This window comes from Zootoca vivipara, chromosome 11, assembly GCF_965207765.1.
Source record: "Zootoca vivipara chromosome 11, rZooViv2.hap1.1, whole genome shotgun sequence".
In the NCBI taxonomy this organism is placed as follows: Eukaryota; Metazoa; Chordata; class Lepidosauria; order Squamata; family Lacertidae; genus Zootoca; species Zootoca vivipara.
In genome coordinates this window covers 12,473,750-12,500,660 of record NC_142594.1, presented here as the reverse complement: position 1 = coordinate 12,500,660, position 26,911 = coordinate 12,473,750, and the positions used below count along the sequence as shown (strand labels likewise).

At 41.3% G+C, this 26,911-nt stretch overlaps 1 protein-coding gene across 2 annotated transcripts in view; it reads left to right on the top strand.

Annotated features, from left to right (window-relative positions):
• The first annotated feature begins 5,108 nt into the window (after positions 1-5,108).
• Positions 5,109-26,911, top strand: part of DNAJC13 (DnaJ heat shock protein family (Hsp40) member C13) — a 61,115-nt gene continuing 39,312 nt past the window's right edge. Inside the window, exons 1-14 of one of the 2 annotated variants that reach the window (XM_035129327.3) lie at positions 5,109-5,404; positions 11,564-11,644; positions 13,744-13,819; positions 15,733-15,882; positions 16,627-16,668; positions 19,037-19,237; positions 19,867-20,073; positions 22,215-22,310; positions 22,567-22,658; positions 23,423-23,589; positions 23,719-23,798; positions 23,879-24,048; positions 25,825-25,924; positions 26,542-26,649. In XM_035129327.3, coding sequence (XP_034985218.2) covers positions 11,577-11,644; positions 13,744-13,819; positions 15,733-15,882; positions 16,627-16,668; positions 19,037-19,237; positions 19,867-20,073; positions 22,215-22,310; positions 22,567-22,658; positions 23,423-23,589; positions 23,719-23,798; positions 23,879-24,048; positions 25,825-25,924; positions 26,542-26,649 — 1,557 coding nt within the window. In that variant the 5' untranslated portion in view covers positions 5,109-5,404; positions 11,564-11,576. The remainder of the gene's footprint in view (positions 5,405-11,563; positions 11,645-13,743; positions 13,820-15,732; positions 15,883-16,626; positions 16,669-19,036; positions 19,238-19,866; positions 20,074-22,214; positions 22,311-22,566; positions 22,659-23,422; positions 23,590-23,718; positions 23,799-23,878; positions 24,049-25,824; positions 25,925-26,541; positions 26,650-26,911) is intronic. The other variant, XM_060280635.2, reaches the window with a different exon arrangement.

Genomic DNA, 26,911 nt, shown 5'->3' with positions numbered 1-26,911 from the left:
TAACAATGTGCAATTGATGTTGTTGTTTTTCCCCCATTTACATTGAGGTCTCCTTTGAATTGGATGGTGCAGAATAATAATTATTTACATTAGTTGCTTGACTCACAAAAGCGACTTTAAATAGCTATGATTTTATGTAAAATCTCATCACAGCGAGACTAATAACACAACTTTTCCGGGAAGCCGAACTGCAGCAGAACAGCAGCAGTGCAGCATTCAACTAATACAGGGAGAAATGGAAAGCAATGCCTTTGTACAGGCATCCCCAAACTTTGGCCCTCCAGATGTTTTGGACTACAATTCCCATCTTCCCTGACCACTGGTCCTGTTAGCTAGGGATCATGGGAGTTGTAGGCCAAAACATCTGGAGGGCCGCAGTTTGGGGATGCCTGCCTTTGTATATCCCTAGGCTAGCCCTTCAGTCGTAACACTCCATTGGCAGAGAAATTCTGCCTTCCAATAGAAGACTGCCCTCTCAAATCTTCTTGCAGCAGTTAAAAAGTCCTGCCGTAGAAGAACCTCAAATTCTTGAGGTTCTTTTAAAAAATGGCTCAGTGGTGTTAACAGCTGAAATGCATAGCCTCAAGCCTATACAGTAAAACAAAACTGAGACAATCTGAGAAGGTAAAGTATAATTTTCTGCTGTAACTTGCAATTAAAACTGGTATTGCTCGGGTTTGAGTTACCTTAAGGGCTTGGTTGGCGATACAAATTCAACAAATGAAGATACGGGGTGTTTAAAGGCAGATTTTTCTCACATTTTGGCCGGGGGTAGTGGCTAGCAAGTGGCCAGGTGTTCCCATTTGCAGAGAGCAGTCCTGGGTTTCAAACGTCTGCAGAAGGCAGTCCTCTATTTGAAATACTGGACACTGTGTGCTTGATATGCTAAATACATTGTTCGTTGGCCAAATTTGTGCCATTCAAACTAAATTGGGATATCTATCATCTGATCCCCTAGTTGTTGAGTTGGGGTGTATGTAACTGAGATCCTTTACAGTACTCATGTTCTTAAGTGGAAATATTGTGTTTTATGCCTCAAGACTAGGAGCACTACCCTAGCTTTGGCGAGAAAGCATGCCAACTTCTCAATATGAGGGGAAGTCATGTGCTTTGCACAACCTTGTTTAATGGCTTTTTAACAGGCTTCTGATGTAATAGCTGCTGTGTGTCAAAGGAAGCAGAGCTAAAATCATTTCATTTGAACTTAGACCTTTGGCAAGCTCTGTTTAGTTTGTTTAGTGTCTAACCAGAAGAGCCGGTATTTTGCCATTTGTATGCCGGCAGCTGAAGTGGAGAGCTTTCGGTCTTTGTCTGCTGAGTCATCATTCTGAGTCCCTGTAACATCTTGCTTTCCTAGCTTTTAAACCAACAGCAGCAAACTGCTACCGGTAACAAGGATTGCATAAGACCTACTACAGTGACAGCTCGGAGCTCGACTTTAAAATCTCCCTGTTCAGCCTGACCAGAAAAAGATAAACATTTAAAAGGACCCTGTTTATCATTCAAAAGAAAGCTCCTGCTGAAATAGTCCTTAGAACAGTATAGCTGTAGAATACAAATAAAGTTCCATTCAATTTTCCTATCTCTTGCAGAGGTAAGATGTTAACTGAATTTTTAAAATAGGTCATTATCTGACCAAGCCCTTGTAGGCCTTTAACCATTTATGCTAGAATAATAATTCCTCCCCCCCCCCCCAAAAAAAACACCACACACACAACTACTATTGGTCTGCTTCTAGAAATCTATTTAATATTTGAGAAGATTGATAGGCATCGTCTGTCATCTTCCTGTTATCCTGAAAGCTTCAAACAGCTGAGGCCTATCCACTCCATATAAATACACCGATGACTCGCTAATATGTTGACAAATCTTTTATTGTTGCTTGAAGAAACAGTATGCTGCTGCCAGCATTTTATCCCTGCTTCCTTCCTGTTTCTTGTTGTACCCGATACTACTTCTACATTTATGCTTCGTTTGTTTACAGGAACCCTGCTGAACTCAGGCACCATAAACAATCATTTTGCAGTACAGTATCTAAGCCCATGTAGATCAGCAATGTTTGCTTTCCTCATCCTTGAGACGTACACACGCCCTCACTCTAACGATCTCGGGGTCATGAGTTTGAGCCCCTCATCAGGCAAGAGGATTCCTGCATTGCAGGGGGTTGGACTGGATGACCTTCGAGGTCCCTTGCAATTCTATGATTCTAAATAAAGTGAGGGGCAAGTATGCAAACAGTAACTATGGTGCCAAAAGAAGAGCAGCCCTAAACACCTGATCCTAGTGGACAATTCTTATTTTTTTTAATAGTGAATGAATTGCCTGCAGCATGATTCAAAGATGTGGGTAATTCTATTTTTCCTTGTTCAAAATTGCAATAGCGGTTCTGGAAACTATAAATGACTCTACTCCCCTTTCATGACAACAAATCCAGTAAAAAAAAATTGATTAAAATGACTGTCAGAAGAAAATAAAAACAGAGCTTTCCAAACTTTTTATGTTGGTGACACGCTTTTTAGACATGCATCATTTCGTGACACAGTAATTCAGTTTTACTAGCAAACCAGAGGTTGAACCAATTCATTTCCAGCCCTGGGAGAAGCACAGGGAGTGTTTTTATGACACACCTACACACTGCAGCTGACACATTAACTGGTTTGGAAAGCTCTGAAATAAAAGAAAAAAAGGTTAAGCTGGTCGTTGCATTCTGCATTTCTGCTGTCTACCAACCAAGAGATCAGGTGTGAAATGTCATAATACACAAAGGCCGGCTATTAATCCCATATCAAGACTAGAGTGTGTAGTTGTTTTCCACAAGGGAGAAATCTGTTTTTTCCTGCTTGCATGCAGAAGAGTAACATGCATGTCCAGGGAGTTTGGATGTTACTGTGAGAGAGTTTGAACATGCAACACCTGTTTTCAAGGGCAGTGGAGTTCATGCGGAAAACTGTGTTTGCATAGCAGTAAAAGTAATTGATACAGGATGCTGAATTGATCCTCAAGTTGGGCTGAGAAATGCGAGTTTCTTCTGACAGCATCAAAGGTAAATGGAACATTCTCTGGGTTCTAATTACAAGAGCTAGGAGATGAGACTGGGATGGAATTGGCCATTTAGTTTTTAAGATGACGAAATGGGAAAGGCAGAAATGCAGGCAGGATTCTTCAACTGATACCGCTGGCATGGATGGCTAAAGCATAAAATGCTCAGGATGTTTCCCCGTTGAGGACAGCCTTCCACAGGTGGGGAGAGCATCACAGCGCAGGGTTAAAACTAGAAGATGTATCTGGATTTAAAATGGGATTAGACAAATTCATGGAGGATAATACTACTAGTGGTTACTAATCATGATCAGTGCTATTTTTCTAGAAAAAGAGGTCCCAGGACTCGCCATGAACACCTCCCTTGTTCTCTTATAATGACAATGGCACCCACCTGAGAGGTGCTGGAACTCAGTTCCAGCGAGTTCCAGCTGGAAAAAAGCCCTGGTCATGATAGCTAAAAATGCTACCTCCATGAGCAGAGACACAATTGTCCCTGCCATTCACATTTACAGGACAGTTTATGGTAAGGTTACCAGATTTTTTCAATTAATCCAGGGACACTTTTCAACTTCCTACTAAAGAGATTGAATTTGTCAGGGGACTGAATTGTAAATCCGGGGACTGTCTCCGGGAAATGGGGACATCTGGTAACCTTACCGGTAGTTTATGGAGAATTACATATATCTTCCTAGAATGAGCGTTAATGAGTGCCTATGAGTAATAATTTCAAAGGAAGGAGCTATGTGACAGTGAAGCATTACTGTCCTATGAACGTTCAAATTTTTAGGAAGAACTCTCAGAAACAGGCAGTTAAAAGAGAGGCAAAACTGTTCAGTTGTAGGTTTGGGATTGTGCTGGCCTCCCTACCCTTTCCTGAGCCACCATTTGGAGCGGTAGGGGTGCCCTACTGGCCAAGCTACTTGATGCCCACTCACCTGAGCCAACATGGTGTAGTCATTAAGAGTGCTGGACCTGGGTGACCAGGGTTCAAATCCCCCACCCCCACCCCACTTCAGCCATGAATCTCACTGGGTGACCCTGGGCCAATGAGTCCCTCAGTCACTCTAACCCACCTCACAGGGTTGTTGTGAGAAGAAAATGGGGAGACAACACTAATTAATGGGTAGATGAACACTACCTTGAGCTCCTGGGAGAAAAGGCAGGATATAAATGTAAATAATTAAATACATGAATGAGCTCAGCCAACAGTGATAATATTTGGAGCTGTGGGGGGGGGCATCCTTTACAAAACTGAGCCCGTGAATATTGGCACAGAGTTTAAAGCACAATCCAACAAAGATAAATAAATTCTTTCCTACCCCATGGTAGGGAAAAAGCACCGGGCAAAACATTCCTGCATTGCAGGAGGGTTGGACTAGATGACCCATGCAACCTTTTCCAATTTTATGATTCTGTAATATGTCTCCCCAGTATTAAGTCTCTATAGCCACAGCTGATGCTGTAACTCTGCGCTCTCCCATTGTCTCCTGAGACAGGTGGATGCCAACAAATGCATTTTGTGCTCCCACTTTGTATTTTCAATGTTGTGAACAGCCCTGTGATCTTCGGGTGAAGGGCTGTATATGTCCTGCCCCAAGGCCCAGGCCTTCTTCCCCAAAAAGTGACCGGAAACGAAGCCAAAGACCTAAGAGAGACAGGCAGTTTTCTAAGAGTTTATATTTAAAGTAGATAAATGAGCAAATTAAATGAATTTGGATATGCAGCAGATTTGAAAAATAAATTTAAGGAGCAGCAGAAAGAGAAGGAAGTCAAACTCTGAAATGCTCAAATGACTGTAAAATTAATGAAAAGTATAAATTTGAAAAGTATAAATAAAAATCTTTATATATATTATCCTGGGAATGGAGAGAGAGAACCTCCATTCCCAGGACTACTCTACCACACCTCACCCTCCCCGGTCAGAGCGTGGAGCGTTCTCTCCCTTCGCTCCGCCCCTCTCTCCCTCCCTCCCTCCCTCCAGCTGCGCGCTCTGCGCATGCCCACTTCCCTCAGGCAATGGGAAGCGAGGTGTGGGGAAGGCGGCTGATTACTGAGCGGGTCAGCTGAGCTCGTCGCGTGACCAGGCCGGGCAGGCGGCGGCGGTCGGCCTCTGCCTGGACTGCGCGTGCGCGCGGAGGGTGGCTCCCCTGCCCGAGCGAAGATGGCGGCCTCCAGAGCCAGGCTCTGAGGGGAGGCGGCAGCGCTTCGGAGGGGTAGCGGCTGCAGCCCAGGAGGAGGAGGAAGAGGAGAAGCCCTCTCGGCAGGCAACTGAAGCAGCTGCGGGGGCTGCTGACTCGCGGCGCCCCTTGTCAGTGCAAGGCGTTTGGGGGGGGGGGACTGGACGGCGCCGCTCCCCGGCCAGGTAAATAAATGGGTTCCCCCTCGGAGGGCACAAAAAAGAGACTGAGGGGAACCGGCGAGGGCTTTGCATGCAGTGGGGGGCGGACTTTCCCCCTTATTCATCCGAGCCAGTGACTTCTCTTTTCTCCCCACACCCAATTCAGTAAGCCCCCCCTCCCTATTTCCCCTCGGCAAATGCAGGTTGCAAATAAGGTGGGGTGGGGTGGGTTTAAAACAGGTGTCTAGCTAGCCCTCATTTCCGCATTTGCTTCAGGGAGGCTGGTACCCAGCTTGCAAAATCCCTCTTTCTTTTTTTTCTTTTCCTGTGGCCAAAGCAACAGGGGAGAAGCGGGCTATGCACTACTATAGCATGTTAACTGTTGTGTTTCCAAGCACAAATCCTGCATTCTTCCACAATTGTACCTATCAATATGTATGGAACGGTTCCCTTGGTTTGGGGGACACCCCCTTTGCCTGGCTGCCCCTGTGCTGTAAAGGTGGGTGGAAATTAAACAAAAAAGCTGACTATATCATTTTTTACGCCAGTCAATGAATTCTCTCCCCGAAAGACTGGATGGAGCCTGCAAGGAAGCAACAAGCTGTGCCAAAAACTTTCATGCTGTGCTGAGAATGTCCTGGCTAGAGTTAATCTGTGCCACAGCTTGTTGCTTCCTTGCATGCTCCATCCAGTCTTTCGGGGAGAGAATTGATTGGCGTAAAAAATGATATAGTCCGCTTTTGTGTTTAATTTCCACCCGCCTTAGAGTTTTCTTTAGAAAGGTGGTAAGGTATGTGAATTCTTGGGAGGTGGGCAGAATTTGTGCGCAATAGAATCATAGAATCATAGAGTTGGAAGAGACCACAAGGGCCATCCAGTCCAACCCGCTGCCAAGCTTCTGAATTGCATGATGCTGTGATTGAGAATTGCATCTTCAGTTCCATTTCAAATGGAAGTTCCACATCCAATATGTGTTTTGAATCCTGGGCTTGTTTTGTAGGGTTAGTAAGGGTGTTTTATATAATTCACCACAAAGCAGGGAGTACTTCTGCAAGGAAACGGCACTTACACTTGTGCACTGCAAGCCATGGCTTTTAAGAGACTCTACTTGAGAGCTGCTTTTCTCACGCTGAGAGCCAGAATGGAAAAGGAAACAATCAATATATATAATAGACTTTAAACAAGATGTTAATGTATGTGCTGTCTCTGGCATCCAGGAATTGATACTGTACAAATAATTTTAAAGCAATTCTGGAATGTCCCCCAGCTTCTGAGTAATTTGAATGCATGTTCACATGCATGAGTATCTGAGTAAATGTTTTTCCACTTACCATCATTTAATCATTAACACCCAGAAGTAAGCTGCTTTTTGTTTGTTTGTCCTTGTAATTCTTTATCTGCTGCATTTTCCCAGAAAGCCCACAACCCAGCTAATTTTTGAGGTAGATTGGCAAATAAAATAACTGTGGCAATTGGGCCATCTGGCAAGGGAGTGGCAGTATCTTTTAATTCTATACATAATTTGATGAATGCAGGAGCCCGTGTGGTTATTTTCTTAGGAAAGTATGCAAGTTAATGTGTAAAATGCGAAACCACAGTGTAGGTAAGGCAAATCAGTCTTTCTTCTGAATTATATGTATGCTCTGTTTTAAAGTTAATCAGATTGTAGTCAATTACAGTGGTTTATTATTAAATTTGTATACCACCCTTTATCTGAAGATCACAGGATGGTTCACAACAACAACAAAAATACAAGGGAACCCAAAATACATAATAAAAACAAGAAAGAAAACAAACCAATAACACGCCACTCACAAACACATTTAAAATGACATAGAATATTAATCAGCCCAAGGCCTGGTTATCAGCCTTGTAGTGTCAATGTTGAGTTCAAAGTCAGGAAAATAGATGCAACTTGGTAAAAATGATCAACCATTTGTCTTGATGCTACTAGTAGTAGGCCTTGGATTTCCAAAGTTTTAGCATCTTATTGGAAGCTTTGGTGGGTTTGTAGTGTACAGGGCAATCCTATACATGTCTACTCAGAAGTAAGCCCCATTGAGTTCAGTGGGCCTTAACAATTGGGTAAGAATGTTTGGAACTACAATCTTAAACATTTATTCCTTTATAATGGGTTCTGTGTGCTGGATGACCATTTCCATCATCCTTGGTCAGTATGGCCAGTAGTCAGGGGGAATGGGAATTGTGTTGTGGTGGCTCCCCATTTGTGGAATGCTCTCCCCGGGAAGGCTTGTCTAGTGCCTTCATTACATATGTTTAGGTCCCAGGCGAAAACATTTCTTTTCAACCAGGCCTTTGGCAGATTATCATTTTATGGCCCTGTAAATGTTTTTGTAGGGACGTGGGTGGCGCTGTGGGTTAAACCACAGAGCCTAAGGCTTGCTGATCAGAAGGTCGGTGGTTCGAATCCTCCTGACGGGGTGAGCTCCCGTTGCTCGGTCCCAGCTCCTGCCAACCTAGCAGTTCGAAAGCATGTCAAAGTGCAAGTAGATAAATAGGTACCACTACAGCGGGAAGGTAAACGGTGTTTCCGTGTGCTGCTCTGGTTCGCCAGAAGCGGCTTTGTCATGCTGGCCACATGACCTGGAAGCTGTATGCCGGCTCTCTCAACCAATAACGCGAGATGAGTGCTGCAACCCCAGAGCTGGTGATGACTGGAACTAATGGTCCAGTCTAATGGATGACTGGAACCTTTTTAATGTATTAGTGGGAAGAGGATTATTGGTTTGCCTTGGTTTTTGTATTAAGTATTTTGTGTTCTCATTTTGTATTTTTATGTTGTGAACCACCCTGCGATCTTCAGAAGTGTGGTATACAATTTAATAAATAATAATAGTAATAGTTCAGCAATATCCAACGATCCAAAGGTTAGTTGTCCCTGACTTATAACTAGTACAACACATTTGATATGAGATAATATTATGGACCTTTGTCCATGATTTCTTAGCTTTAAGGTTTTTTTGTTTAGAGACAGACAAATGCTATACTACACAAATGGCAATAATTCATTATTGATTTTCAAACTGACTGAGTCAATGGAAAAGTCATTCATCAACACTCCACCTTTCTGCTCTTCTTTTTTTCTTTCCTGAAACATTTTCCCTTCAAACAACCCCTACAGCTGATTTCATTTTGTTAGAATGGTTGATGCACTTAAGCAGCAAATATGCTGTGCGTGATACTTCCAACTTTACTGCACATCTTCAGATTAGTTAAAATAGCTGTCAAAAACATGTAGCCACTCATTGGAAGCTTGCATCTAATGAAAGATTTGGTGGAATTCAGTTTTACTTTGAAGTCACAATAAGTTACATTACAAATGTATAACCTGAGAGGTTGAAGGATGTGTGTGGAATTAGTATAATAGACAATGGGTGTTCTGCTTTACTTGAAAGAAATCAGATGTCTCAGATGTCTTGAAAGTCATGTTAGAGAGAGAGAGAGAGAGAGAGAGAGAATAGCATTACTTTTCTTCAAAGTGAGAATGTGTTAATTGCATGCTGGCTGTGGCGGCTGCTAACAATGAAATTGAACTTGGGAATAATTTGGTAGACCAGGTCTGTTAGTGGAATATTGCAACCAAGTTGCTTAGTGAGAGAAGCTGCACAAACTAATATAATTTTTGGATAGAAAGAAATTTGTGTATGTGTGTGCTTTCATTCTCAACTCATGGCTCTCTAAACTTCCACTGGTGTTTATTGAGCAGGTAGTTTTTAATAGAGCATACCTAATTGGTTCAGCTGTCTTGCCTGATTCAGTTGTTCCTGGGTCATCTGACTCAACATGCCGTGGGCCTTAACATTTTATTAAGTGCAACATTTGAGACTCCTTAGTTGTGCTGGTGCCTTCCTTTTCTTCTCCCTGTGACTGTCACTGTGCCACACACTCACATATGGCAGTTCTTATAGCATACTGTACATAACACTACTGTGCTGGTATCTTTCAAATTTGGGCCACCTCACTTGTTTCCCCTCGCTCGCTGGTAAAATCATTATTTCATCGGGCCTGTTGAGATCATTTTTATTTGTAATCGCTGGCATCACAGCATTTAAATGGATTTCAATGTGTGTTGTTTTTTTGGATTTTTATGTATTTCATTGTGCTGTTATCAGTTGCCCTTCTGGGCATTAAAAGGTGGGGTGGAAATGTAATTCAACTTCAATGTATATACAAGCTAAAGCATAATGAAGAGTTAAAACAGCCTTCATTTCTTGACTTCACGTGGCAGCTGATCTTTTAATTTCTTCTAAAGCTAGCCAATGGAAAATGAGTAGCAATTCACCATTATCAATATAAGTGGCATTTATTTAGGCTTAAAATATGAGCTCTTAATTGCACACAGTAATAGAGAAGAGATCAGAACTAAGATCATGGTTGGGTAGAGATGTGTGTTAGTGAGTGTATTCTAATTTTAAAACCCTAAAAAGGAATATTAATTGCACATATTGTTGAATATTATTTTTGAGTGACCCTTTGGGTTAATAACGTTAGGATGGAAATGATGGAAGTTATTATTTCATACAAATCTGATTAAATGGTTATATGATACTACACAGCCTGCCTGGCTCTTTGCAAATGACATTCTTTGAACAATAAAAGCTTGTGATAATTTTGCCCAGTGGCATGGAACAGCTGAAACATGCCTGTAGCTATAGTAGCAAAAAGTAATTGTAACCTAGTAACTTGTACCTGTATCAAATATATTCCTTACAGCCTCTGTTTACCTTAGTAGTATGCTTGTTCCCTCTTTCCTCCCCTTCTTCTATAAGTTATTGCATAATAAGTACATCATGTGAACATACTGCTAATCGTTACTGCCAAAGAATTGGATCCATTTCTCCAGATTTATGGGAGCAAAGTCTCTAAATAGATAAGCTTTGAGTATGAAAAGGCTGAATGGAAACTGTTTTGTCCCTTTACAGTATTTGAGACTTAACACTTATATTTTGCGGTCAGTAAAAATTTGTGGTAGTACTTGACTTTTCATGCACTTACACACTCAGCAGAATGAAGTGATAGAAGGGAAATACAGTGGTGCCTCGACTTACGAATTTAATCTGTTCCGAAGGCACCTTTGTAGGTCAAAAAATTCGTAAGTCGAAAAACACCATTGGAAATGCGATTTCCCATAGGAATGCATTGGAAATAGAAAAATTTGTAAGTCGAAGCAAACCTATCTAAAATTCATAAGTTGAAAAATCCCTATCTAAAACCGCCGTGGTTTCCTTTCAGATATCGATACATTCGTAAGTGTGTGGCCATTAGCCCCATTTGTAATTCAAAAAATTCGGTTGTCGTTCGTAGGTCGAGGTACCACTGTAGCAACTTCAGGTTGCAGTAGCAAATGTCGGATTTCCGGTGCGGGTGGGGGGGGGATTGAAATTTGCATTGCGTTGGAAAAACCTACAGTTTGCATTTTAAAAAATCTTTAGCTTGGGTGGCTAACCTGTGACTCAGTTAAGGCAGAGCTGTTGTTGTTTAGTCGTTTAGTCGTGTCCGACTCTTTGTGACCCCATGAGAGGCAGAGCTACAACTCCCATAATATCTTTACCATTTTTTCTATTGACTAATGGTGATGGGAGTTGCAGTACAGCATGTTTCCCTTGTATTTAGTGAAGAAGCCTAAAAACTTTGAAACAGTCAAGTTTGCCTAATATTTGCAGTTGGCACCCCATTCTTTGTAACTAATGAACTTAAAGAACTTGGAAAAAAGAGCGCTGGAAGATTTTCCACGCCGTATCACTGAATGCAGATAAGTGATCAAATTTTGACTGCTCCTCTGTGCTTCTAACCCTGCAGATAGAAAACAGTACAGCAGACAAAAGGCTGCACTACAATGGTTGCCCTTGATATGCTACATTTATCTTTGCAGGGAGTTCTTTTGTACATGAGGAGGTATTCAAAAGTGGTTTGCTGCAGCTGTACCTTGAAGTGGTACAATCCCTTTTAACACATAATTGTGTAGTCTATGTGAAGCTGCTTAGTAAAGAGATGTGAGAGAACTCCTGAACTATTGTCAGTCGGGGTCCCTTGGCTAATAGTTATTCAACATTTTGAGTAACAAGCAACCCCTTTAGCAAACTGTATTGTGTATTCAGTAGAAAATCTATTTCTGTTCTGTGGCAAATTGCTTTTATTAATCCCAAGCATATTTTGTTACAGGTTCTGGCACAAAATGAATATAATTAGGGAAAATAAAGATTTGGCCTGTTTCTACACAACTAAACATTCATGGAGGGGAAAGTAAGTAGCCTAGTTTATTTTATTCTCCAGTTTTGAGTTTTGAGGTGGTAATGACATACAATAGCCTTTCTGCTATCCATCTGTGAGTTTTCAAACTGGTCTGCTAAAATTTATTTGAATTGGAATATGCTAATAATCTAATAATCTCTTTGTGATTATTCATAAATAGCACTGGTCTCCTAAACAGCTTATTTTTATGTAAGGTTATGTTTCAACAGAATTTATTAGTTTCAGGACATGTTCACACAATCTGTTGTTGAGTGGTCAGTTTATTAACTGCCTCCTATACATTTATGAACTAGAGATTGATTGATTGATTATTGCATTTCTATGCTGATTTGCATTCAAATGAATCTCAAATACAGTGGTGCCTCGCTAGACGAATTTAATTCGTTCCACGGGTCTTCTCTTATAACGAAAAATTCGTCTAGCGAATCCCATAGGACTGCATTGAATTTTTTTTGAAGTTTTTTTTTTGCCCATAGGAACGCATTAATTGAATTTCAATGCATTCCTATGGGAAACCGCGATTCGCTAGACCAATTTTTCATAAAACGAATTCGTCTAGCGAGGCAACCTCCACTCGAAAAATCCTTTCGTTAAGCGGAAATTTCGTTAAGCAGGGCATTCGTTAAGCGAGGCACCACTGTACAGTGGTACCTCAGGTTGCGGACCCAATCTGTTCCGGGATGCCGTTCGCAAAGTCCGCAACCTGAGCAGCGATAGAGCGCATGCGTGAAAGTGCAATAGAGTTATTCTGTGCATGCGCGAACCGCACAGAACAATTATGCGCACATGGCGGAACCCAAAAGTAAACACTTCTGTGTCTGCCATGTTCGCAACCTGGAAAAATGCAACCTGCAGCGGACGCAACACGAGGTATGACTGTAATAACATAATAGAATATACAGTGGTCCCTCGACTTATGAACTTAATCCATTCCAAATGCACATTCGTAGGTTGAAAAGTTCGTAAGACGAAAAGCGGTTTCCCATAGGGAAAAAAAATATTCAGAAAAATTTGTAAGTCGAGGAAACCGCATTTAAAATTCGTAAGTCGAGGAAACCGCATTTAAAACTGCCAACGGTTTCCATTCGGATGTAGAAAAATTCGTAAGCATGCGGCCATTTGTCCCGTTCGTAAGTCGAAAAGTTCGAGTAATTCGTAAGTCGAGGGACCACTGTAATAGAATATCACAAATGCAACATAAATCGTAAAATAATTAACAAATAATCAATGAAGCAATTACAATTTATAAAACTATTAACAAAACAACTACTAAAAATAAGCTAAATATCACAATTACAGCAAAAGTCATATGATAAACTAATCAGTACAGCATTTAGTATCTTAAGACCAATATTATAGAGAAGTAACTACACAATATACTAATATTTGACTCCCTTTGAGTATTAATACATATTGTAGCCTATCTGACACCATCCATGCACAAGAGGGAGGTATCAGCAGTTTTGGGGAAACACCAACATTTGCAGAACAACAAAACCTATTTAGTGGCTGGGAGGGTACCCTTAAGAGAGCGAGGAGAAACCCCAAACAGCTCAGTGTGGACTGAGCATGCTCAGTAGGCACAGAAGGCTGGGTGGGGTAGGGTGGAAAGGGGAAATGGGAGAAAAAATACATTGAAAGAAAGCATGAGTTGGTGACTGGAACTCTGGAGTGAAGTGCTTCAAACTGCAAAATATTGTTGCAGGTCTCATACAACTATAACCCCACATATTTGCTCTGGCGCTGCTTCTTGCAATGGCTGTGTAATCCGCGTTGTGATACAGCAGCGGCGAAGCAGCTTTTGGGCATCCCATTTCAAACTTCTGCTTGCCATCAGAGTATATTCAAGGGTGGGATCTCAAGTTTCATAATTAATGCCTAACTTCTATTGCTTAGAAACATGCCGAAGTGGGCAGGGGATAATTTTCCTTGCCCCAGATATTGGTGAGTCATGTTGATGATTCACCTGGAAGAAGCTTCATGAACGTTTATGGCTTATTTATAAAACAAAAGCGATTTTTGCTGCAATATTTCTCTCCTAAGTCTGCAGTTTCCCTTAATGTCTTGTTTCTTGTTGGTATGTTTTTTAGGTATAAGCGAGTCTTTTCAGTCGGAAGTCATGCCATCACGACATACAATCCTAACACATTAGAAGTTACGAATCAGGTAATGCCAAATACATAGTAACTTCATGAAAATGTATTATCTCCAAAGCTGGATTGAGTTGGTTTATATGCCAATCCTATTGAGAGAAGAAGGATGTTCTAACTTACGTCACTTGGTATATGCTCAGATTAATTACCTCATGATATCCTTCAAACATGCCGTAAGATAACTGGTTGGGATAATAAAGGTATATTTTCCCCATCCTTTCAATGTACATTTCTCAACAATATATGGATTTCCATCCATATTAAAGGTAAAGGGACTCCTGACCGTTAGGTCCAGTCGTGGGCGACTCTGGGGTTGCAGCACTCATCTCGCTTTACTGGCCAAGGGAGCCGGTGTACAGCTTCTGGGTCATGTGGCGAACCAGAGCAGCACACGAAAACACTGTTTTCCTTCCTGTCGGAGTGGTACCTATTTATCTACTTGCACTTTGATGTGCTTTCGAACTGCTAGGTTGGCAGGAGCAGGGACCGAGCAACAGAAGCTCACCCCGTCGCGGGGATTTGAACTGCCGACCTTCTGATCGGCAAGCCCTAGGCTCTGTGGTTTAGACCACAGCACCACCCGTGTCCCTTTCCATCCATATTAGTGGAATGTTAATATTAATGTGGAATCAAGTAGTGCCATTATTTGGAACCCAGGAGTATATTTTTGGTGCCCTGTAGCAGATAATGAAGAATAGTTGTTGACCTTGATTAAATGAAATGTTATGTTTAGTTGCCTTAAGTTTGTACTCTCTCCAAATGCTTTGTGGGGTTGATCTGCAATTTGATAGTAGGGAGTAAAAGAATTTTAAAATTACCAAGTGTAATTCTTTAGTTTTCTTGTCTTATATCAGATTGCTTGATGTCCCTGCTTGGCAATGATTGTTGTTGAGGAGATCCCAACAATTGTTGAGGAGATGAGGAAATCTGAAGGACTATAGACTTAATCACAATGAGAAATGTTAGTTTTCTGATCTTTGTCATTTCACCTGGATCTTTGAATGCCTTCTCATTACGGATTTCTTTTTCCTTTGGTGCCATGACTGAGTACAGAAATGCTGAATATGCAATACCTAGGACTGTTGGTATCAAAAAGTTTAATATGAATAAAAATGAAAATAGAATACTTTTTTTAAAATTTAGAGTTGGCAGTCTGCCTTGGGCAGCCAGATGCCTAGGGCGTAACTATCACATTCTCATTAAATATGCAGATTACTGCAATGTCTGACACTAGGGGACACACTGGAGGTGTCTGTGTGTCTTGCAATTGTAGAGTTGGCTAATTAAGGGCAATGAATTTTGGAATTGGTTTCTGTGCCTGATACTGGGAGTATGGGACAGAGTAGCAGTTCTTTATCACAGTGTCAGTGACTAATGGTCTCCCTACCTGGGCTGTTGGACGTTCTGCGCTTGAGGTTCTGCTACGAATGTTTTCAGAGGCATCAATGGTCTTCTGTTTTCACAGAACGTCTAAACTTGGAGCACCTTAACATCTCTTGTGGGTCACTTGTAGGTTATTAGGATGGGATGCAAGCAATGATTTATGGGTAACCAAACAATCAATGTACATAGTGCCTAAGGTTGAGAACAAACAGCTATCACCCAGTGGTTTAAAAATCTCACTGCCTTTTATGTATTTGAATGCATAAAATGATGTTTGGATGCTGAAATATAACTCCCTATACTAATTTAAATCAGGACTGATGGAATACGTACTGTTTGAAGTTAGTTGGCAATGGTTTGTTTGTTTTTTAATATTATAATTACTTATTTTTCTCTTTCTGTTTGCCCTCCCTTTTTGTTTTCAATATACCACGTGACAAAAAAAATCTGTGTATACTTTTGAGTCATTTATGTTGGAATATGAATTTATGATATTATGGTGATAATTATGGAGCATTCTCCAACTCTGATCTTTTGGTTTAGTGGCCTTATGGAGATATCTGTAGCATCAGCCCTGTTGGCAAAGGACAAGGAACAGAATTCAGCCTCACGTTTCGTAAGGGAAGTGGAAAAAAGTCTGAAACACTTAAGTTTTCTACAGAACACAGAACAGAACTCCTCACAGAAGCCCTGGTAGGAAGCTTCTAGTTCTAAAAATCTGAATTCCTAGCTACCTTGCACTCTTTATTGCTAACTGTAACGTAAACGTAACGAGGAACATTCAATTTCTGCTGGATGCATGATTTTAGTGCAATATGCAACACTTGCTTGCCATTTTTTAATTACTGATAACTCTCAGGACAGCAATTACACCTTCACCAGCTATACTTTGGAGCCAAGCTATAGGGTTGTACTAAAACAACAAAGATCAAAAGGAAAATAGACACCTAGTGCTCTCACAAGTTTGCAGTGGTATGTAATAGATGGGCTGAATAGCAGTATTTATGCTTCTGCTTATGCAAGTTCTTTCACATGCAGAACATTTGGTTGCCTCCAACAAAATCATGCCATTTGTGCAGTGGAACATCCCTTCACCACATGACCCCCAATCCGTTAGGGAGTGTATGGGGAACCCCCAGAGAGGATTTTGGGGGCACAGAGGGAAGAAGAGGATAGGAATCTCTGGTGTAAAGGCAGAAGTTCTTGCACAAACCGGATGAATTCGTTGGATAAAACCTATTATCTTTGGATTTAGTATGCTCTAGTATGAAGTATGAAACAGCCCTCCCATTAACTGGAAGCTCCTTCTGTGAGTTGAAGGGTCCAGTTTTATGTGCTTGAACTTGAATTATCTGCAAAATAGTTCACGGTAACTTGTTTGGTGTGCTTACTGCTCATTCTATATATATTTTTCCCCCTCCCTCTTTTCTGCCCCAGAGATTTAGAACTGATTTTGCTGAAGGAAAAATCACAGGAAGGGCAAGTATCTTTTGTCACATTTTTTGGTTTGTTTGTTTTTTAAAAAAACCTTGTCTTATAATTTTGCTTCCCTTCAAGGCTGAGGCATTTACAGGTCATTTAGTTGGAGTGGGGAAATACTTCCCCCCCCCATTGCCAAATTGGCAAGTAAATGCGCTTTGTGTGTGTTTCTATACACTGTGCATAACTTGTTGCCTTGGGATTGTGGAAGGGAGGGTGATGGGACTCTGGCCTTTGCTGCCAACCAGAAAAGCAAGGGCCATTTGGAAGTTCAAGGGCCAGGAAGTACACCACGGTAAGGCAGAGACTAGACTGGCTCCAGCCTTTGGCGAAGGAAGAAGCAATTGCAGAGCAACTGGCTGCCTGCTAGAAATAACTCTTCTCCCAACTTCCAGCTGCTTTGGGATTGCAATAGTGAGGGGGAAGTGCCATATTTTTCCATCTATAAGATGCCCCCATGTATATATTTTTTGGGGCTCAAAATTAAGAAAATGTGGGGGGGAGATTGCCCCCGTGTATAAGACTACCCCCCCTTTTAAAACATTTTTTTAGTTTTAAAAAAAGAACCTAGTCTTATGCACAGAAAAGCCAATATAAGTCATCTGCTCTGATGGGGCAAAAAGAAACCTGCTGCCATTGCTATATGTACCTTTCATTTCACTCAAAGCCTTTAATCCTCCTCTTTTTAGATAAAATTGTCACCCATTTGAAGACTTAAGGGGGCTGGGTAACTTTTAAATTGCGTTAACGGCATTCAGGATCATTTGATCAGAAGTTGGAATAGAAATATTAAAACGACTTTTGAAATGACTCTACGGCCCCCCAGGCCGGATGCGGCCCAATTGGCCTCCCAATCCGGCCCGTGACGACCCCCGCCGCCCGCACGCACGGCGCGGCGGCGATCTTCAAAATCTGCAAAAAATTGCCGAAAATCCTTTATGTGCATGCGTATGGGCCTCTCCCGACCCAGAAGAGGTCATTTCCGATGCACTTCCGGGTCGGGGGAGGGCCATACGCATGCGCACAAGCGATTTTTTTCCGACCGTGTGCGCATGCGCACGGGCACGCACTCCCCCACCCTCCGGCCCGCTGCGCGCGCACTCCCCTACCCTTCAGCCCGAAGCCCAGTAAGTCTGGGGACCCCTGCTCTAGACCTTCATGGGCATTGTGTCGTCTTTTCATGTTCTACTCATTTCTTGAATTAATTGTAATGGGAATAATCTGCTAGAGATGTATTGAGTTAGAGTCGTTCAAGTTTCAGCATAAGAAATGACATCGGCCTGACATCCTTCCTGCCTTGTGACTTGACAGATTTTGGTACTCTTGTCAAATCTATGCACTGAATGAAATTTAAATAAAAATTACCACCCTTAGATTTGTGAACATTAGTAGCCTTCTTAAAGTGCATGCTTGAATAGTGTGTGGTTTTCACAATGTTGCCTTGGTAAGTGTTGTGTAAGACTGAAGTCGAAAATATCTAACTTTCTTTGTAACTATTTTCTACTGAAGTAGCTTACACCATGTGGTGTTTTTTTCAAAATTATGAACAGCATAAGAGTTTCTTTTACTTCCTTCCATTTTTACTTAGCTTATGTGTGAAAAAGGGAGCTTTCTATTCTTCTGTTTAATTTTATGAAGCAATTTAAGGTTGCATTTCCTTCTTGGTCAATGCAACTCATTGTCATGTTTCACAGCATTCAAATCAGCCTTAAATTGCTCATCTTTTTTGGAATTGAACATCATTAATTCATGTTAGTAAGAGCAGTTTTTCATATGTTAATTTTTCCTCAGTCACAAAACATTTTAAAAGTAAACTAGGTGTGTTGGCCCATGGAAATGGTGGAGGGGACAATCCAAAATGCATATTTAGGCAATACCTTTATATGGCTAACTAAAACATAACCAAAAAATGCATTTGCGGAGGAAATGTGAAATTTTCATGTACTTTGTTGTGACAATGGCGTCCATACATAGTATTTCACAGCATGTACATGTTCACAGAAACCACTGTTAATGCCGGTTTTCCAATATATTATGCATACTGCATATACATAGAATCAAATGATGAGCCCTATGAGTCCATCATGCAGCAATCTATATATGTATGGAATGTTGCTTCTTACACACCTGTAATCTTTGTGGCAGGAATACAGTATATGAAGAGAGTCTGATGTGCTTGTTGGATTTGCAGCACTGAAAATATAGTTAACTGCATGTGCTCAGAAAATATTTTTGGACGTCTGTTCTTCTGCTTTCATATTAAGTAACTGCTCCCCTAAGTTGTGATACTGTATTTGTGTGTGTGTGTCCGTGTGTCCGTGTGTCCCCGTCCCCTCAGTGTCCTTACCTACCACTTTCCTTTTCACAGAGATACAACTGTTATAAGCATCACTGGAGTGACACAAGAAAACCTGTAATTCTAGAAGTCACTCCTGGAGGCGTTGACCAGATTGATCCTGCAACAAACAAAGTCCTATGTTCTTATGACTACAGAAATATTGAAGGATTTGTTGATCTGTCTGATTATGCTGGAGGCTTTTGTATACTTTATGGTGGATTTAGTAGACTAGTAAGTATCCTAACATTACAACTTCACCTATGCCTAAATTAAGACACCAGTAACCTTGAATTCAGTAGACTTGGTTTATTTGGCAAGGCCAGAATGTTTATCTGTGCGCTGTGCAGAGAATCACCTCCATTTTCCTATCCTGTATCTTCCAACATTCAGCTTTATTGAATGGACTTGTGTCCTGGTCTCTTGATAAAGAAAAAAACCATCACCACCCTGTGAATAATCGTATGCACCTCCTTCATGTCCCTCCTTATTCACATTTTTTTCTAAACTAAAAAGCCCCAAATTTTGTAGCCTTTTCTCATAGGAGAGTTGTCACAATGTCACATCCTCTCAGTCATTTTGGTTGCCCCTTTCTGCATGTTTTACAGATGTAGAACATTGGTTTTGAGGTGTATTCCAAGTGTGGTTGCATTGTGCATAATTCCCTAGGTCTTTGAGCTAGAAAATACAACTGGTCCTTAGCAAGATTATTTTGTTCAGCTGGTGACCAGACAGTTGAGAGAAGATGATAAGCTATGAATTATTTCATACTAATTGCTATTCACTGTGTTCAGTTTGACAAATTCTGTTGTATTCACTTTCGTAGCTCTTAGGAACTTACTGAAGTCTCTTGAATTTTTCAGCATTTGTTTGCTTCTGAGCAAAGGGAAGAAATTATTAAAAGTGCAATAGAACATGCTGGCAACTATGTTGGCATTTCCTTGAGGATAAGGAAGGAACCTTTGGAATTTGAGCAGTATTTGACACTTCGCTTTGGAAAATACAGCAATGATGAATCTATTACTTCTTTAGCAGAGTTTGTGGTCCAAAAGATATCTCCTAGGCATTCGGTAAGGCTTAAAGATGTGAATACATTATTTGAGTCCTGAACTGGGGGGGGGGAATCCCTTTTGTGTGCTTCTGCATCCCGCCAGCCCCCCCCCCCACACACACACACCTTGCCCAGTTTTTTGGAACTTGAATTGTGTGTTTCTTTGTGTGAATATGTAAAACTTCTATGAAGAATGTGCACAACTATTAGTGTTATCCTTAAAATTATTATTTTTAAATGAATTTTTGACACATCAAATGGCTAGGATACAGAGAAGAGGAAGTAGTTAAGTAAGTCCATGGGACTTTACATGCTCCTTTGTGGACAGCAGCCATCCATCCATATCCCACTACATTTGAGAATTGTTTCCACAGAAGATGGTGGTATGTCGTGGTATGCAGTTTCAAGGGGAAAAGTGAAAGTTGCATTAGGCTAGGCCATATCCCTTGCATTAGCTAAGGAGCTATTGATTTTTAACATCAAATAGTAAAATATGGGGGCAGTAGACATAGTATGATGATGCAGTTGTTCTATGCATTGCCTGTAACTACTGTATCTACTTCATTTTAATATTTTTGGTTTGGTTTGGTTTGTTCTTCTTCTTATCTTGTATATTTTTATTTGTACTTCTATGCTGTGAACCACCCAGAGATCTACGGATGAAGGGCAGTATACAAATTAAATGAATGAATGAATAAAAATTTAGAAATTCTATCAAAATTGTTAATTAAAAGATCAGTTACACTTAGGCTTTGATTATGATTTTTTCCCCAAATGGAAAGAACTGAGCTTCCATCTTTTTATATTTTAAGGTAGATTGGCAATTGCCATTCATTCTAGGAATATTTTTTTTCTGAGTCACATAATGAACATTGGTGGTACTGTCAAGATTAAAATATTACCTTTGCTGGGGATTTGTACCCACTTTTAAAAATTATTTATTTAATTTGTATACTGCCCTTTATCTGGAGGGCAGTTCACAGCGTGAAAATGCAAAACCAAAGCGCAAAATGCATATTTAGAACAAGAACCAAACAGACCAATAATCCCCCCCCCAAAACACATTTATTAAAAGGGCATAGAATGTTAATCAGCCAAAGGCCTCATTGAAGAGGAACATTTTCACCAGGCATCTAAAGATGTATAATGAAGGTGTGAGGCGAGCCTTCCCATGGAGGAAATGTAAGAACAGGGCCTCGGAGGATGATCTCAGGGTCTGGGTAGGTTCATATGGGGAGAGGGGTAAGCAATAGGATCATGGCCATTGGGTTGAATCAAGGCTTAGTCCTCCTTAGAACAAACCCATAGAAACTAGCAGGCTTTCTCCATCCCGATGCCCTGTAGATATATTGGATTACAACTCTCATCAGCTGTGTTGGCCAGGACTAATGGGATTGATAGTCCAAAACACTTGGAAGCCTGCAGTTAATTATGGCCGAGTCTGGATCCAAATTATAGCAATTGACATTACTTGCTACCAGAAGGGAATTGTCCCCAAATGTTAAATCTCTTACTTTAGCCTTGCCATACGTCCAGTTTTCCCCAGACATATCTGGGATTCGGCGGGCGGCAGTAACACCTGGGTGGAGTTTCCATAAAGTGATCAAATGTCTGGGAAAAGCCAGAATTATTTGGTCCCTGTGACTATAGCAATTTGAATTTAAGCCTCTTTCCTATATTTTTGTTCTTTGTTGGAAACTCACCAGGCTGCCCTTGGCGGTGGCTCGGGTGAGGCGCTGGGCCTGCCTCATCTCTACACGCCCTGGCTTCCAAGCAGACTAGGGACATGCCGAGAAGAAACAGGCCCAGTGCCTCGCCGGAGCTGCCTCCAAAGGCCACCTGGCAAGCCCACTGCTCGCAGCAGATCGCAGAGGGCCTCTGCGATCTAATGCAGCAAGGTGCTGGGCCTGCTTCCTTGGACTAGATACAAGCCAAGACTCGCACCTTGCATCATTTGTGAGCAGGAGGCCAAAGACAGCAAAAGTAAGGCGGGCGACAGAGATGTGGGATGGTGTGTATATGTGTGCCTCAAATGTGTGTGATGGGGGGGGGTTGTCTGGGGTTTTGGACTTTGGAATATGGCGACCCTATCTTGCTTGGTGTCTGTGACTGTAGCAATTTGAATTTAAGCCTCTTATTTTTTGTGTTTTTGTTTAAAAGGAACCAGTGAAAAGGATATTGGCTCTTACAGAAACGTGCTTAGTGGAACGGGACCCAGCTACCTACAATATTGCAACACTGAAACCCTTAGGAGAGGTAGGGCGGAAACTTGTTTAGAGCTTTGGATAGGGTGGGAAGGAATAGTAACCTTTAAGCTATCTAAATCTACTGTTGTACGTCTATTAAAATCTGAAGTTTACACAACAAGCTTTGTAACCAGCTTAAATGCAACCATAGTGGGATGTAGAAAAAACGAAGAGTATGTCGTTCACAATACTGAAACTTTGAGTGTGTCATTTAAATACAGTGTGCAGAATAATGACAACCTGTTTGATACACTCTTTCTTTAAAGGTATTTGCGCTTGTGTGCGATTCTGAAAATCCACAGCTTTTTACCATAGAGTTTATCAAGGGACAAATCCGAAAATATTCTTCAACAGAGAGGTATTTTTAAACAGTTCTTGAACTGTTGTTCTTTACTGGCATGTCTTGGGTAAACCACGCAGTGCTTACATAGTTAGTTTCACTCTTACAACCAGGTCACAATGCTGCATTTACATTTGATTCATTCTAAGCTTATGCCACCTCTGTGAGGGAATGACATTTTTAAAGAACCCAGTACTATCCCAGAAGGAAAAAGAGAAAAATCAGATACACAAAGCAATGAATGGCAGGGGTGAATTACCAATAAAAATGTGAAATGCAGGTAGGCTTTTTCCTTACTGAGTTTTTTAAATACCTAAAGGACTCCTTGAAACATGTCTCACCTAAACTTATCAGTTTTGTTCCCCATCTCCGCAGATGAGTGCAGATGATGATGATGGGAAATGTTTTGTTGTCTTTCCTATTACCTTGCAGAAAGCTATTCATTAAACCACAGTTTCCCTCTCACTTAATCACAAGCTAGTTATCAAGCCTCCATATGTCAACATGCTGCCTTAGTCACTTTCCTTTCCCTCAAGTCACCCCCTGCAGTGCCATTGAAGGGACAACCCAGTTAAAACTTCCTATTACGAGGCATTCATACATTGTGAACTGCCATGTGATCTTTGGATGAAGGGCAGTCTACAAATTCAAGTAAATCCTGTCTTTGCAGCACTTGCTCTATATAATCTTAAGCAGAATGAAATGTGTATGTTCTTGTGGGCTTATAAGCATGCTTAACATCATTGGCTGGAAAAGCTAATTGTTGGGGGCAATTTTCCTAGGGACTCATTGCTAGCCAGTTTGCTGGATGGAGTAAGAGCCTCTGGAAATAGGGATGTCTGTGTGAAAATGACACCAACAGACAAGGGGCAGCGGTGGGGCTTGTTGAGTATGCCTGTGGAAGAGGAAGTCGAAAGCCTTCATCTCAGGTTCTTGGCAGCACCTCCAAGTAAGTCTTCTGCTTTTGGTTTCTAATATTTGAAATGAGTGCGTTGCAAGCTTTTTGCAAAGCAAGCTGCACTGACATGCTGCAATATCAGTCCGCCTGACACTTATATCCATGCCTGTCCTGTTGCAGATGGCAACTTTGCAGATGCTGTTTTTAGGTTCAACTCCAACATTTCCTATAGTGGAGTTCTGCATGCAGTGACTCAAGATGTAAGTTAAAAAGTCATTCTTCTGTACATTTTGTGTTCTGTTCCTGTCCAAAGGGTTAACACCTTTCCTCCTTCCTTCAGGGCTTGTTTTCAGAAAACAAAGAGAAGCTAATCAACAATGCCATAACAGCGTTGCTCTCGCAAGAGGGTGACATGACAGCATCAACTGCAGAGCTTGAAAGCCAGTTCCAAGCCGTTAGAAGACTAGTTGCATCCAAAGCTGGATTCCTTGCTTTCACTCAACTTCCAAGGTAGGTACTTGGGTTTCAGCAGCAATCCTGTAATAGTCTGTGAGTTATTTACATTCTGAGCCCAATTCTGAAGTTTGAGTCTTCCACAATGGTTTCTGCAAAGCAACATCAATACTGCTGCAACCGTCCTATCTCCCTTGCTTTGCTCTTCACTATTGTTAGCTGATCTCAGTGGTACATATTATCAGTGATGTATGTATAGACAGTTTTGCCCAAGCCTGCAGAGAGCTCAGCCTTGCCATTAGCCCGATGAAGACCAACATCCTCTGTCAGGATGTCACCAGCACCCCATGCATCAGCATTGGTGACCACACTCTTGAGGTGGTAAGGCTGTTTTGTCTACCTGGCTTCCACCACAACCAGCAAGATCTCCATCAACATTGGGCTGGACAAGTGTATTGGCAAGGCAGCTATGGCAATGGTTCACCTCTCCAAAGTGGTCTGGGAGAATGTGATGCTAATGACCGATACTAAGATGAAAGATTGCATGTTAAGCATGCTGCTTCATGGAAGCGAATTGTGGACAGCTAAACAACCGCACAGAGCGACATCTCAATGCCTTCCACATGCACAGGAAGATTTTGGGCATCACGTGGCAGGACAGAGTCTCAAACAGAGATGTGCTCTCCCAAGCCCACATTCCCAGTATGTTCAAACTCTTGTCTATGCTGACTTGGTCGTGTCTACAAAATGGAGGCAGCACAACCAAATGCTTTCATCTGCCCCAGTTGCAACAAAACATGCCTCTCCCATATCGGTCTCTACAGCCACAGCAGGTGCTACAACCTTTCAACAATTTGACTTCACCCCCAATGGTGTACTCCTCCATTGTCTCCCAAGACTGGCAAATGCCAACAATCTATGAACAGTGCTGGGTTATTTAACTACAGTTAAGGAGGGTGGTGTCTTGGAAATAGCCCTCAGGTTTTTCACTCATTTTTAACTACAAGTTTGATTACAGCTCTGTATATCAGTAATTACAAATATCTTTAAGAGTGAAGTTTATGTACCTCTTGCTGCAAGCATGCACACAGTTATGTGTATTTATCAAAAGGTGCAGAAGCAGGTGGAAAAACTGTTGCCGTTTCTAATAATCACTGGATCAAATCTAAAAATGTATTGGAGGTTTAGTGCCGGAATTGATGTTTTCTCTTTTGGCTTCTGCACATCTGTTTACTTTTATTGTGCTTGGGGGTTTCAAGACACCTGAAGACTTTAGCTCTGTTACTTAAATAAAAAGTACCACCTGATCTTTTATGGGTCTTTCAGTGGCCTCCCATCCAGATTGCTGACCCAATGCAATAGTCTCAGTAATGCTACAGCTTTTGTGTTCCCAGGTCCAGCCATTGATCCCCAGCTTTTACTATTCTTAAACTTTGCTCTTCAAATACAGTTTGGCAGCTCAGTTGCACTTAGCCATGTAATTCATTTCCCGTGACAGACAAGGCCTCCATGCTCTTGTTTCCCCCCTGCTATTCTTGGCAGCAATTATTTAGCTGTAGCTTATTAGAAGATTTTCTTTTTACTGGCGGTTATACTGCCCACAACTACTAGAGCATATCATTGTGAGCTTTCATGAATAATTTTGAAAAATTTAAAAAGAAAAGTAATTGACTGAACTTTTAGTAATGTTCAAGTTTACTGTTCCCTAAATAGGCTGCTGTCAGTTATGCTTGAGTGTTTATTTACACACATTTTATGTTAGGGCTTTTGATATTTGTCAAAATACTGCTACTATTTCAGTATTCAGTCTGCTACTTTGCTATGTTTTGAAAGGTTTCGAGAGCGCCTGGGAGTGAAGGTCGTGAAAGCTCTTAAAAGGAACAATGATGGAGTAACTCACGCTTCCATTGATATGCTATGTGCCCTCATGTGTGTAAGTACTCTTGGGATATTTATTTTCTTGGTTTGATGTGTTATACACAGTAATTCCTATAATGTCATAGCCTCCGTAGGAAGAAGCAGCACTATGTGATCAAAGGAGTTGTATAGCTTTATCTGAACCCATCAGTACAGGTTTTGAGTGATAAACAGGCAACTGCCTATTCAACTCTCCCCAAGGCTAAATACTATACACCTAATCAGTCAATGGTGGGGACAATGTTAGGGGAGCAAGAAGCTTTTTCTCTCTTCCTTTACGGGTGTGGGGAATTATGTGGTCCTTAATTGGGGGGGAGTAAAGGGCGGAGAGCCTTAGTTACACAAGGAAGCTTGAGCGACTTGTTTTAGCTTATGTAGATTTTCTGACATTATAAGAACCATCATTTTAGCAAGAAGGATATTGCAGTGGGTCTCATTTAAAGAATGGATGTTGTCTTGATATATGACCTCCCAAGTGCATAGCCTATCTACATTATTTTGGAACAAATAAGGCGAACTAAGAACTCTTTAATTTTTATCATGCATTTCCTGCTAGCATGTGTTTCCATTTAGCTGGAGCCTTAAGAGTGTTTGAGACCTACATTCTGATGAAATGCTATCTTTTATCCATAGCCTATGCATGATGATTATGACCTGAGGCAAGAACAACTAAATAAAGCATCTCTTCTTTCTTCAAAGAAGTTCTTGGAAAACTTGTTGGAGAAATTTAATTCCCATGTGGTAAATCTTTCACATCAGTCAAATAATAAAGGATTCTATGTTTTTTTGGGGGGGGGAGGGGATATGTGGGACAGAGGTCCTACAGTTTAGATAATTAAGAGATTTGCAAGGATATTCAGTTTTGCGTCTTGGTTTTGGTCTTGATCATGCCTCTCCGTTGAATACACAGTTGTATTTGAAAACTTAAGTGGAGGCAGTGAGACATAGCAAGGGCATGCCACTTTGTAGCTCATAATCCAAGGGCAATTTCAGCAAGCGTTTT